Below are 14,063 nucleotides of genomic sequence, written 5' to 3'. Positions count from 1 at the left end.
ATTTGAGTATAATAAAAGAACCTAAAGCCCCCAAAGGATTTGCAGACAAAGGGTGTAAACGGGGGGAGGGGGAGTTAGCATTGTGATCAATCAATTATTGTAAACAACTTATAACAAATATGAATAGGGGCTTGGGTTTAGTTTTCCAGACTCATGAACAGCAATTTATTTGAACAGCCTTGAGATAATCAGGTTAGAGTGAAATCCACTGTAGTAAATACCAAGATGAGAGAAAAGTGCTTCTCTAAAGTCTGGTCTGTGCTAGGAAAACTACCAGTTGTTGATGATGAGGCCTACGCTGGGGAAATTTCCCCCCAACTCTAACTGGTTTTAAAGTGGTTCCACTCACCTGACTTTACACTGCACATCACTGGAGGTGCTTGTCGAGTATGTCAAGCTACATGCCGCAGGGAAAAGCCTGCTGTGTCCACACTGTGTGGCGTGTAGCTACATAGGGCAGAGAAAGGCTCTGGCAGGGGAAGACAGCAAGGAAAAGCTTCAGCAACTCCCTGCTGCCAGAGTCTTTTCCCGGTGCTGGAGTCTTTCCCTGCGGCAGGCAAGGGTCCAGGGAAAGACTCTGGCAATAGGGAGAGGGTGGGGCACCACCACATCTTCACGGCTGTCGCTGGATTAAAGCTAACACAGGTATGCGTGCCCAGCCCCCACACTACAATCACCCCTTAACTTCGCAGTGAAGACGTACCCATAGACAGGCCTTGGGTGTCAGGGCTGGATGAAATTGAAATGGGGATGGACACAGTCTTAGTGCAAGCAGTGGCGCTGGAAGACTTTTTACAGTGGGGTGCTGAAAGTCAGGGGTCCCCAAACTTTTTACTTCACCCCCCCCCTTTATGCCTGTCCATGCCCCCTCTCCTCAGAGCTGGGGCCAGGACTGGGCTGTGGCGCCAGGGGGTGGAGAGGACAGGGGTGAAGGGGCTAAGGCTGGGACCACAGCTCGGGTGGGAGCAGAACCCCAGGTGCGGGGCCAGGAGTGCAGCCCCCAGCGGGAGCTGGCAGGAGCTGGAACCTCGGGTGCGGGACAGGCGGCAGCTGGGACCCTGGGCATGGGGACAGGAGCGGAGCTCCAGGCACAGGGCTGGCAGCAGCCGGGACCCTGGGTGTGGGCCAGGAGCAGAGCCTCAGGCGCGGGGCCAGCAGTGCTGGGACCCTGCACAAAATCTGGGGGTGCTACAGCACCCTCCCCCCCTGCACCCTAGTTCCCATACCTAGGAGTGCAAGACTAGAGCAGGCTTTAACCAGGGTCTCAGAAATCGGTCCTAGTCTACACTTGCAGTTCGACTGATTCACTAGGATTTGTACCTGTCACAATTTAAAACACTCTCTGTCAGATCCTGATGTTTTTACACAGCCCTTTCTCAGGCAGAAGAGGCGTTGGGCCATTGGCTTCATTTGGCACTGTTGTCTCACTGGGATCTGCCCATTGGGTAATGAAGCCAAATCTCTCAGGGAGTGGCACACACGTGCAAGGTCCCTGAGTGCAGGATGTTGTAATTGGATCTAAAATTGGCTGAGAGGCTCGTTAAAACTCCTGCAGCCTGGCAAAGCCCTGGTGACTCAAAATCCACATTTTGTCCTCCGCCCACACGCAGAAGTGGGTGGGAGGTTAGTGTCAGAATCAGAGACGGGGCCTGGTCAAACACCATAGGCCCTGGAATACTCATCCTTCCAGCAAGAGTGAGTGATAAATTACGCCCACGAGACAGCCTGTTTCTGATATGCCCTGAAGCTGGCTGGAGAAGGTGTAAATGGGTCCCTGTGTAACACCGACAGACCCTGGTCAGGAGTGGGTGGGATTGAACCTGAGACCTCTGAAGCTAAATGCATAACCCTCTACTGCATGAGCTAAAAGCCATACGGCTCTTAGCTAAGGCTGTAGAGCAGACTCATTAAACTCTCTCTAAGTGGTCTCGGTGCCACTAGATGGGAGAGAACACAAACAAAGGCACCCATGAGAGGAGAGGGTTCTCTGGCTATTGTTTTGTGCAGGTTTGTGTGTCTGAGAGAAACAGCAAAAAGACCAGAGAATCTGAGAGAAAAGGCAGGAAGAAAGCAACAGACAAAGCCTGAACTAGAACTGGGAGCATGGCCTTGAGAAAAGCCTAGAGAGACAGAGCCTTTGGGGCTGAGAGCTGGCTGAAAGAGGCTTTGAGCTGAGAGAAAAACAGCTGGCTCTTGTGATTTGATTCGTCCTGTGTTCAGGGAAACAGGATTGCATCAACAATACCTGGCCGTATCATCAGTTTCCTCTTGTAACTGGAACAGCATGCAAGAGCCCAGGTTTTTAACTAACTGCTCGGGTCAAAAGGGGTAACACAAAGGTTACCCCAGCAGATGCTAACTGGATTAATATAGCCCAGACAATGCGGCTCAGACATGTGCTGTGATAAACCAGCTGAACAAAGAAAGCTCTTGTCACAGACAGTGAAGAGTTGTGGATTTCTTTAGTGGGTCATCCCTGAAACGTTTAATGGAAGCTGTGAGGTTTAAGGAGGGGTTCGGAAGAACCAAATTTGGTCAGTAGAGCTGGTTGGAAAATGGAGTTGTTTTCTGTGGAAATTTGTGACTTTTCATTGAAAAATTGAAAAATTTTGGCTGAAAATGAAAAAATTGGGGTTTTAAGTTTTGTGATTTTCTGACAAAAAAAATCAGAGGGAAGCAGAAACTTACTGCACAAATTTACATGTAGTTAACCCCTCAATTTTCTATAGAGAAAAGTTTTGATAGAAAATTTTTCCTAGCCCTAATGGTTATCTAGTAAAGAAGGAGACTTCCCAGCATAAGAAGCAACAGGGGTGAGAATGGAAGATGGAAAAAGAAGAGACTAATTAGGCTGGTGGCTTAGGAAGAATGACAGAAATCCTCAGGGTCCGTAGGAAGAGATGAGATCAGAGATGGACTAAGGCGCAGCACTGTGCAAACCTCTAAGAGTGACAAATGGAAGCCTGGATTTGATGCACAAACCAGGCAGAGACCAGCCAAGGAAGGATGATTCCAAGCAGTGAGGAGGATTTTCACAGTAGCTTTTTGGATGGAAGGATCATGCAACAGTTCAGCATGGAGGCTGCTGGTCACCTCACAAATTACGCAGCTTTTTAGAGACACTAATATGCAGCTCTGAGTGCAGTGATTATCCTTAAGTAGCCAACTGGCAGTGGGTGGGTGGGGATGGGGGAGTCTAGGGATGGCTTGTTGCTGTTTCTTTTCCCCTGCTTTTATGGTAGCACAGGGCTTTATCACCTCCACTGCCATCACTGATCTAGTGGCAACCAGCTCTTTTTTCATAAGCTCAGCCCGGATATGGAGACAAAGGCCAGTGATCAAGCTTGGATCTGAAACAAAGTTTTTCCAAGTTTGGAGCTGGGGATTTGGTTCAGACTCATCTGTAGCTTCATTGGCCTATTGGAGGATGGTCACTGCTTTTTAATACTGTTGTGAGATCCAGAGATAACCCTGGATTGCAACACAAGTTGCCGTTACACTGATGCTGCCAAGCATTACAAGTGGGTGATATGTGTAGCTGTTGGCCCATAGCCATTGCTCTTTGTGACAATATGTTGGGAAGAGCAAATGAAAATCTCTACGTCTCACACAGCACCACACCCAGATGTCAAAATATCTTCCCAGCTGCCCTGCTCTTTCTAATGTGGTTCCAGAGCTCTAGTCCAGGGGTTCTCAAACTTCATTGCACTGCGAACCCCTTCTGGCAGCAAAAATTGCTACATGACCCCAGGAGGGGGGACCGAAGCCTGAGCCCACCCGAGCCCGGCCACCCTGGGGCGGGGGGGAGGCCAAGCCAAAGCCTGAACTCCGCCTCCCTTGGTGGGAGGGGTCAAAGCTGAAACCAAAGGGCTTCAACCCCAGGTGTGGGGGCCTGTAGCCTGAGCCCCACCACCCAGGGCCGAAGCCAATGCCAGAGCCCTGCCGCCCAGGGCTGAAGCCCTTGGGTTTCAGCCCCGGGTGGTGGGGCTTGGGCTTCAGCTTTGGTACCGGGCAGTGGGACTCAGGCTTTGGCCCCAGGCCCCAGCAAGTCTAAAGCCAGCCCTGGTGACCCCATTAAAACGGGCTCATGACCCACTTTAGGGTCCCAATCCGCAGTTTGAGAACCGCTGCTCTAGTTGGTTTGAGTCATTTGGCTTTTTCTCTGACAACCAGCAGACAAAATCTCTCTGCACTCCCCCCCCCCATTTCTTTAGTTTTACAGATGCTGCTGTGTATTTTGTTACATCTGTAATTCCACGTCTTTGTCAAAAATAACCTACCCCACTTTGCAAACTTAGGTCAGCAGCTGAGGGCAATTTATCACTGACCATTGCTCAGTCATATGTTAATGTTTGAGCAAGGCCATAAAAGAATGACATCATATGACCTCTGACCAACTTTCAAGGCAATGAATCTTTATAAAGCCCAAGCGCTGGTTATTGACAAGCTACATTCTCTCCTGACAGGCCACAGAGAACATCTCCATCATGAGCTTCAATGGAAAGTTTGAACTCCAGTCCCATGAAAATTTCGAGCCTTTCATGAAAGCCCTTGGTAAGTATCAGATACATGTAACTATGTTTAGTGTGTGTTGCCTCTGACCGTATGTAGTGTCCAACATTGGTTAATCTGAGTCTATTGCGCGCAGGCATTCAGGATTTAGATGAAAATAATTTTAATTTCTAATATTGAATTTTACTGTCCTTAATTTTTATACATGTGGTCTGATGCATTCATGAAAAGAACACATGATGGAATGAATCTCTATGATTGACATGCAGGAAACATTGCATAACATTTTCTGGCCTGTATTATGCAGGAAATCAGCCTAAAATACCATAATGGTCCCTTCTGCCCTAAGAGTCTGCGGGCCAGATCCTCAGCTACTGCAGACGGGTGTGAATTTCCACCTAAGCCAGAGGAAGTATGCCAATTTACACTGGCTGAGGAGCTGGTCCTAGGAATCTATTAAATGAATCTCTGTTGATTTTGCCTTGACTCTGCTAATCTGTCACTCTGTTCATTTTGTATGGAACCTCTGATTCAACTGCTTGGCAAGAACTAGGTAAAATGGGTCACTTATTTAGGTGCCTGAAGGTAGATTTAGGTGCCTACTTTTAGACACTCAAGTTTGAAAAATGTTGGCTTACATTTTCAATAATTTTCTGGCCAGGGATTGTATTTTCTCCTGTCTCTCTACATCTCCCACAAAAATTCCTGTCTTCTCCTCTCCTCCATCCACTTTCTTTTGCTTGATCTTCTCTTTCCCCTTAGACTTTCAAGGTGAGGGCAGGGGTGGCATTTCTTCCTCTTTCTAACCAGCCGGGTAGGAATGGGGACAAGTCCTGGGGTTGGAGACTTTCCCAGACTAGACTATGAATGACATTGTTCATTGCACTCAAACAGCAGCCAACTGCCTGGTCCTATGTTAACTTAGGAAGTGTCCCTCAGAGTGAGGCCACTGTGCACCAGCGAAGGAGCCCTCTCAGCCGGGGATTTCACAGCCCCGAAAGCTGGCTCTGTTTGTGTGGCTTCCCCATCTGCCCCGGAAGTAGAGCTCCTGAGAACGCTCACTAAGCCTAGGCTTTTCTTTCTGGCCAGGTCTTTCTGATGAATTGATCGAGAAGGGCAAGGACATCAAGAGCATCTCAGAAATTGTACAGAATGGCAAAAAGTTCAAGGTCACCGTGACAACCGGCAGCAAAGTGCTGACCAATGAGTTCACTATTGGAGAGGAGGCCGAGCTGGAGACACCAACTGGAGAGAAGGTCAAGGTAGGTGCCCGGTCCTCCCTTCGTGTAGGGCTGTGGGTTGCTGAGCATCTCCAGTGGGGTGCTGAGTTCCCTGAGAGTGCTCAATCCCCTGGAAGGGGCCCTCTGCACCTTGCAGGATCCTGCCCTGACACCACGGCCCAGCTACACTATCCCACAGAAAGGGCTGAACTGACATTGCCCCCAGTACAAGGCAGTTGATTTCTAGTGGACTTGTAGCACTTTATTTCCTTTTCATCTAACCCAGCGGTGCCCCAGATTTGCTCAACTAACAAACACACCATCAGCTTGGCCCTGGAGATCTGCAAGATGCATCAAAGCCCGTAACTGCTGCTGGGCTAAATTCTCTGCTTGTTTAAATGTGTGCAGCTCTTCTAACTTCAGTGGGATTGCACCATTTACACTGGCAAAGAATTTGGTGCCTGGTGTGTAAGAGGGATGTGTGGCTGTCAATGATTAGAGCTCCCAGCATGCACATGGATCAAAGTGGAGCACTGCATGCTGGGACCTGTAGTTGCTGTGGCCTGAGTCCCAGGTAGTGAAGTTTAGGTGGCCATGGATTGTATTGTGTAACTTCATGGATTGATCGTGGCTCACAGCTTGGCCATGTGTGATTTATTGTAGTGGAGGGGAAGTAAGGCTCCAAACTGTAGCTGAGGGAAGCATTGCACAATGGAGAGGACGTCTGGCCACTTGGGTGCCATGCCTTGCCCTGTTTTAGACAGGAGCAGAGGTTCTAGACAGGAGACCAGGTTCACTAGGCCCAGGTCAACAGACTCCAGTTCACTGGGCTCAGGCCACAGTGCTAAAAGCTGTGTAGACGTTGCAGCTCGGGCTGGAGCTCAGGCTCTGAAACCTAGGGATGGGGTGGGCTTTAGAGCCCAAACTGCAGCTTAAGAGCACCATCTATCACAGCTATTCTTAGCACTGTGGCATGAGCCAGAGTCTGTCGTCCTGGGCGTGGCGCTCACTGCCATGGGCTGCCATTGGCTGCGTGTCAGCAAAGTTTCAAAAGTGGCCTCAAATGTTGGGTGCCCCTCTTGCTGAGTGCCCTATATTAGAACCCCAGGGCTTAACTCCCACAGGTGCTAAGCACTTTCCATTGACTTCGGTTGGATGTGTGGCTGCTCACTGTTACCAAATTCCTACTTAAACTCATCACTCGGCACCTCTGATAATCAGGCCTTGGATGTCTAAAGTTAGATGCCCTAAACTATAGGCCACCCCTGAAAATGCGGGCTGCAACCTCTCTTTACCTCAGTTTCCCCATGTGTAACATGTTTGAGAGCCACAGATGAACAATTCTGTAAAAGTGTTAAATACCGTTCTTCCAGACTAGACAGTGAATCAGGTTTGACTTCACGTGGTCTGTTACATTACAAGAGAGACACGAGTTCCATTTTATTTTTATAAAAGGGGGTGATGAAATGTGGCAAGAGATGTACAGGCATAAAACAAAAACCTGCCCTCTTAAAGAAGGATTATGCGCAGGCTCTTTGGCTGCTCTGACTGCTCCTTCCTCTGCCGTTGTTTGCATGTGGAATTAGGGTTCGTAGCTCTTAAAACTGGATGGTTCCTGTTCCTGGAAGGAAAAGGACAGATACAACGGTTCACTTAAAACCCCAGCATTGGCAATTCCTGCACCTCACCGTCTCTATCTCATCAGCAGGTGGCTTTCTAGATCTTTTGAAGGCTGGAGGAATTCCTCAGTCACCTGAAATAGCACTGCAATGCTACACACCTAGAGGTCGCTGAGATCCCACATGTGTTGTACTGGGGATAGCATCATGAACTGCTGGAGCAAACCACAGGCCACCAGCACTTGAGCTAAAGGAGAATCCTCTGCAAGTGTGGCTATAAGAGTTTTACCTTCTATATAACAGCCACTAGGGAGCATGTAGGTTGATACTATTTGTATTATCATACTGCCTGGGAGCCCCAGTCATGGACCAGGACCCCACTGTGCTAGGTGCTGTACAAACGTGGAATAAAAGGACATTCCCTGCCCCAAACAGCTTACAATCTAAGGAGGTAGACAAATAAATAATGTTTTCCTATTGAAAGACTTTTACTTATGTAATTTCAGTTAGCAGTGATGTTAAACCACTTAGGACTCGTCTACACAGGGACATCCAGGAAAGTTAGTCTGAAGGAACTAAAGGAGTGAGCTGGAAATGGATTAGTTACACCGCATTAAACTCCCGTGTGAACACCCTCATTCAAAATTATAGTGGCCTTAATTTGGTTTAGTAACTAAATGGAATTAAGGCCACTTTTAATTCTGAATAACAGCATCCATCCAGGGATTTAATGTGATTTAACTAATCCACTTCAAATTCACACCTTTAGTTAATTTGGAGTCTTACACTTGCCTAATATATCAAATAATTAGACACATGAGCGTGCAAATTGGTCTTTATTCCACAGGCAGTAATGTTCATGTCTCTCTTCTCCCCTACTCCCTCTCTATCAGGCGGTTGTTCAAATGGAAGGTGACAATAAACTCGTCACGAACTTGAACAAAATCAAATCCGTCACTGAAATAAAGGGAGACATAGTCACCAACGTAAGTATATGAGGTTATATAGAACATTTGAAAAACGTCATCGCTTACAGCATGAGGCTATGGTGGGAGTTTCTAATGGAGACCAGCAAGTAGCTATCAGCACAGAATACAGACCCAGAGTACTAGTTTATACACGGGCCAGAACTTCCCCAGGTATAAATTGGCATAGTTCTCCTGAGTTCAGTGGAGCTATGCTGATTCCCACCAGCTAAGGATCTGCCCTATTAGGTAGTAACGTATGAAAATCAGTTCTTTTAAATATATCGTGTACAAGCGTGTGCGTAATTTGGCCTTTTGTTAATGACCAACGTCTACCCCAGGTGCTTAAGTTTGGCGGGTCAATCAAGTGGCCATTTTAGGCCATTTTCAATGAGAATGTGAGGTACGCTACATGCTGTACACCCTTAATTATCCAACGGGCATTGGGGCCACTGAAAAGTGTGAATAATCAAGGTTTCAGATAAGTGAAGAATGTTTTCACTCTCATTATGGTAGACATTGTGGGGCATGACTCTGCGTCGGAAAAAACGGGAGGAGGCTCAGCCGACTGGTTTCAAATAAGCAAGGTCACACTGGACACACATGTTTTTGAGTATTTATTAATATAGTTAAAGGATTAGCAGTGCAATTTAAAGGAGATACAATTGGTTGGCCTTGGGCCCCACCCTGAAGTGTGGGTCTCTGGTCTGCGGGATCAGAGCCTTGATATGTGTGATATTTGCAGGCTACCTCGGTGAAAGACTAACGCTTTGTGCTTTCTATTTGGTTTTTAGACAATGATCCTGGGAGACATCAGCTACACGCGAATCAGCAAGAGAATCTAGCTATCCTGTGCATTTCCTATACTGTGTAAAATGTGCCCAATAAAGTACAGTTTGTATTAAAGCACCTTTGTTGTTATTATTATTAATTATTATTATTGGCATCCTTCTTGTCATTTGGTGGCAATGTTGTGATTCACAGATGCCTATTGTAAGAGCTGTATTGGCCACAGTTTCTCTCCATTTTCCGAGTGAACAGCTATCCATATCACAAAAGCCACCACCACGATTGGCGCAAACTGGCTAGCAAGTTCTACACAGAGGGCCCAGTATGAACGGGCTATAGCGACTGTACTACGCTCTGTGCCACAGAAGTGGTTCCTCCGGGTCAGCATTGAGACCCATTGCTGCGGCCCATGCTGTATTTGTTCTGTTGCTAAACACAGGCATCACGTTGTTGGTTCATATTCAATTTGTGAGCCACCAGAACCCCCAGATACTGCAGTACCACCACCTAGCCAGATAGTCCCAGTTTGTAGTTGTGCGGCTGATTTTTTTCCTTCCTAAGGACTTTGCATTTCTCTTTATTGAATTTCATCTGGTTGATTGCCTACCAATTCTCCCATTCATCTAGGTCATTTTGAATTTTAAGCCTGTCTTTCAAAGTGCTTGCAAAACTGCTCCTGGCTTGGTGTCATCCACAAATGTTATATTTCCTCCCCACTGCATCAGCCAAGTCATTAAGGAAAATATTTAATAATACCGGACCCCTGATTTAAAGTGTCTCCATTGGCCTCTGAGTTTATACCCCTGTAGGTCCTTACTAGATCCATCCTCCCAGTTTGATAGTGAACCACTGATAACTACTCTTTGACTATGTTTTTTTCAACCAGTTGTGCACCCACCTTAGAGTAATTTCCTCTAGACCTCACTGCCCTAGCTTGCTTATCAGAATATCATGTGGGACTGTGTCAAAAGCCTCACTAAAATCAAGATACATCTAGTCTACTGCTTCCTTCCTAACCACTAGACCAGTAATGCTGTCAAAGAAGAAAATTAGGCTGGTTTGGTATCATTTGTTCTGGACAAATCCATGTTGGCTATTACTTATCACCCTATTATCCTTTAGGTGCTTACAGACTGGTTGTTGAATAATTTGTCCCAGTATCTTTCCAGGTATCAAATGTCCCATTAAGATGAAGTTTCCAAACATTTATACAGTTGAACACAGCTTCAGGAACATGAAACTAATCACACACACACACACCCTTCAACCTCACTGGGTTGTTAAAGGCCTGACCCATCTTAATGTGCACATCTTCTACAACCCTCTGCCCTCACTAGTCCTTTGCACCAGCGGGGCATGCCCCCTACTTTGGGAAACACTATGGTAGATTTTTAAATACAATGTTCCCTCTTCCTGCCTTGTGGTGGGTAGTCAAACAGTGAACAGTTTGGGCATTTAAAGTGTCTCCATTGGCCTCTGAGTTTACACCCATTGATATGAATTCAGCCATTCAGAAGCCATAGTTTCAGGCTCTCTGCAGGAGAGTCTGAAATTTATTTTTAAACCTTAATTACTTTGCAGAGGAATTTTCTCCAATTTACTTGCAAGTGTCAGGTTGGGCATTCCCAGGGTTGGGGAAGGGGTCCCAGCCCCACGCACACACCAACCCTCTCTCCTAGGTGCATCAGAGTTAAACTCCTGGAAAAAGTACCACGCTTAATGATAGAACAACTCCTTCCCCATGCCAGGCAAACCTAGGAGCAAACCCAGGGGAAGACCTCTAGGTGGAGTTACAAACTCTTTGCCGCCTGTACACCATAAAGACTCAGCCCAGGGACAGATCTCTGGCAGGGGTTCCACAGCGTCCCTTGCCCTGGTATACCATACCGCACACTGCCCCCGTACTTAGCTATCATGCACTGTGCACTCAGAATGGTAAGTCCTGCTGCATGGGCTCAGCTGTCCGGGCAGCTGTTTGGTGCCTGCCTGCCCCTTGTTCTGTGCTGCTGGTTCTGCTCCTCCTGGGGCAGCTGCTGCTGCTTTGTTCTCCTCCTTCCAAACTTCCTGGGCTTATATCCCTCCCCGCCCCCTGAGCCCCCCCACAATCTCTTATTAGCTCAAACCCTCCCAGATGGTCAGTAGCCAGTTCTGTGTCCTTGTTTTGCAGCGGCACTAGGATGACCATATAGCAGGTCTGACAAATCAGGATGGGGGTGGGAGGTAATAGGCACCTGTATAAGACAAAGCCTCAAATATGAGGACTGTCCCCAATAAATCGGGACATCTGGTCACCCTAAGCGGCACTCCCCCCAGCCAATCAGGTTTGGTGGGAGGGGCTCTACCCACACAAGATTCATCTCTTCTCTGGTCCATCTTTTTTATTTCTAGTGTCCATTGTCAGCTCCTTTGTCTAACTGACTCATCTGCTCCTGACACTAGCTCACCGCAGCAGTAGCTCTGAGAAGTTGGGTTGTTTTTTCCTCTCTCTTTTTTGTTCTTTTCCTTCATAGACTACTTAGCACTTTTAATCCTCAGCATCTTGTACAGATATTAGCTGGCTAATCCTCATGACTCCCTCATCCAGTGGTGAATATCATCTCCCTTGCACAGATAGAGCAGTTGTGAGTGATTTGTTCAAGGCAGCAAAGAAAACCTGTGGCAGACCCAGGATTTGGGCTCAGGAGTTCCTGGCCCCTAGTTCTGGGGTATTAGCTCATGCCTCTGGCTCAAAGCAGTGCCTTGCTCATGTTTCATACATACTTTCAAACAAATGGAGAATCATTTCTTTCACTTCCCTTTTGCCATGGGGAAAAGTCACAATGCGTGTTTGATGAAATGTGAGGTTTTGATGAGTCTGCTGGTGGGCAGAATTTGTTTCCACAGCCCTAACAACAATACCAGTTGGTTTCAGGGAAACTCTTGTGATCTCCTGTGCCAATTGAGACAGGCGCTTATATGTGTCAGCCCATCAACATAAGAACAGCCATACTGGGTCAGACCAAAGGTTCATCTAGCCCAGTATCCTGTCTTCCGACAGTGGCCAATGCCAGGTGCTTCAGAAGGAATGAACAGATAATCATCAAGTGAGCCATACCATGTCACCCATTCCCAGCTTCTGGCAAACAGAGGCTAGGGACACCATCCTTGCACATCCTGACTAATAGCCATTGATGGATCTATCCTCGATGAACTTATCTAGTTCTTTTTTGAACCCTGTTATAGTCTTGGCCTTCACAACATCCTCTGGCAAGGAGTTCCACAAGTTGACTGTGCATTCTGTAGGAAAAAAACTTCCTTTTGTTTGTTTTAAACCTGCTGCCTATTAATTTCATTTGGTGACTAGTGTTATGAAAAGGACTAAATAACACTTCCTTATTTACTTTCTCCACACCAGTCATGATTTTATAGACTTCAATCATATCCCCCCTTAATCATCTCTTTTCCAAGCTGAAAAGTCAACGTCTTAGTAATCTCTCCTCATACAGAAGCTGGTCCATACCCCTAATCATTTTTGTTGCCCTTTTCTGAACCTTTTCGAATTCCAATATATCTTTTTTGAGATGGGGCGACCACATCTGCATGCAGTATTCAAGATGTGGGCGTACCATAGAGGCAAAGCCGTCCCTAGGGTATGGGAAAATGGGGTGACCACCCCAGGCCCCATGCTCTGGGGGGTCCTGTGCTTCGTGAGGAGGTGGGCGGGGAGGTGAGGAGCCCCTCTACCAACCTCCCCCAAGCGCCTCCTGCTCGCCGGCCGGCCCCGCCAATTAGCACCTCCCCGTCCCTCCCAGCACTCACCGCTGATCAGCTGTGTCGCGGCATCTGGAGGCACTGGGGGCGGGGAGCGAGGGCACAGCGCGGTCTGGGGAGGGGGAGGAACTGGGCAGGGAAGAGGCAGGGTGGGGGTGGGGACTTGGAGGAAGGGGTGGAGTGGTCACAGGGCCTGGACGGAGCCGGGGGAGCATGCTGGAAACTTGGCACCTATGTCCCGGGCCCCCAAGGGACAGCCCTGCATGAAGGTATATAGAGGCAATATGATATTATCTGTCTCCCTTTCTTAATGATTCCCAACGTTCTGTTCACCCAGCTATGTGGGGATAGAGAATGATGCGTAACAAGCAATCAGCGGAGACGTGTGCGGACAGAGACCAAGGTCATCAGCCAATGGCAAGCAGTAAAGAAGCGGAAAAAGTTACCACGGTCAGTCACAAAACTCCAGAAGTAACACTGTCAGCTCGTCCAGTATGCTGCATAGCGACTAGGTGTGATAGCCAGGCCAGCAGAAGGCAGTAGAACACAGGAACACAACCTAAACCATCCCATATGGATGGGCAGCTTTGGGCTAAAAGGAAACACTTGGGCATGCCCATTACAGTTGACTATGTGGAGAACAAGATGATTTCCAAAATGGTAAGTTGTCCCCCTACCTCTACCCAGTATTATGGCCTCCCTGCCATGACCCTGCAGCAACTTCTGTCTCACACACCCAAGTCTTCAGCTCCATGGCATCCGCTCTGATTCCTCCTTCACTTCATTAGCACAGCAGTAAGGAGGGAGGATCACTTTCCTAACTGGAAGCTTCTGAGCAGATGGGTATCATGACTCTCCTAGGACCTAATTTTCCACACACTGAAAGCAATAGCAAAACTCACACTAACTTTAGTGGGCACAAGATCAGGTCTTTAACTTGTATGACTGAGACCAGAGAGTCAAATGTTGTAGTCATCTGTAAAGGACTGGATAGTTTTATGTATGCAGTGTTGTAGCCGTGTTGGTGCCAGGATATTAGAGAGACAAGGTGGGTGAGGTAATATCACAACATGTGGTGTACTTCATCCAATGCACTAAATGCCACAATAACGGCTAGGTGGGTGAAACCAGACAATCACTACGCTCTCGAATGAACTCACACCGGAAAATGAGAAAAGACAAACACACCACATTGCCTGTGGGTGAAC

The 14,063-nt window shown here is 47.5% G+C and overlaps 2 protein-coding genes across 2 annotated transcripts in view; one reads left to right on the top strand and one right to left on the bottom strand.

Moving 5' to 3' along the window:
• The first annotated feature begins 4,419 nt into the window (after positions 1–4,419).
• FABP1 (fatty acid binding protein 1) lies at positions 4,420–9,225 on the top strand. Its single transcript, XM_039541756.1, has 4 exons — positions 4,420–4,554; positions 5,602–5,774; positions 8,245–8,337; positions 9,111–9,225. The coding sequence occupies exons 1-4, from the start codon at positions 4,488–4,490 to the stop codon at positions 9,159–9,161; spliced, it is 384 nt and encodes a 127-aa protein (XP_039397690.1). The 5' UTR covers positions 4,420–4,487; the 3' UTR covers positions 9,162–9,225.
• Positions 7,276–14,063, bottom strand: part of SMYD1 (SET and MYND domain containing 1) — a 51,533-nt gene continuing 44,745 nt past the window's right edge. The window contains exon 11 of the mRNA XM_039541754.1: positions 7,276–7,353. The gene's annotated coding sequence lies outside the window, so the exon portion shown is untranslated. The remainder of the gene's footprint in view (positions 7,354–14,063) is intronic.

Source organism: Mauremys reevesii, linkage group 5 (genome assembly GCF_016161935.1).
Source record: "Mauremys reevesii isolate NIE-2019 linkage group 5, ASM1616193v1, whole genome shotgun sequence".
NCBI lineage: Eukaryota > Metazoa > Chordata > Testudines > Geoemydidae > Mauremys > Mauremys reevesii.
The sequence above is the reverse complement of the archived record's forward strand: the minus strand, read 5'-3'. Positions and strand labels throughout refer to the sequence as shown.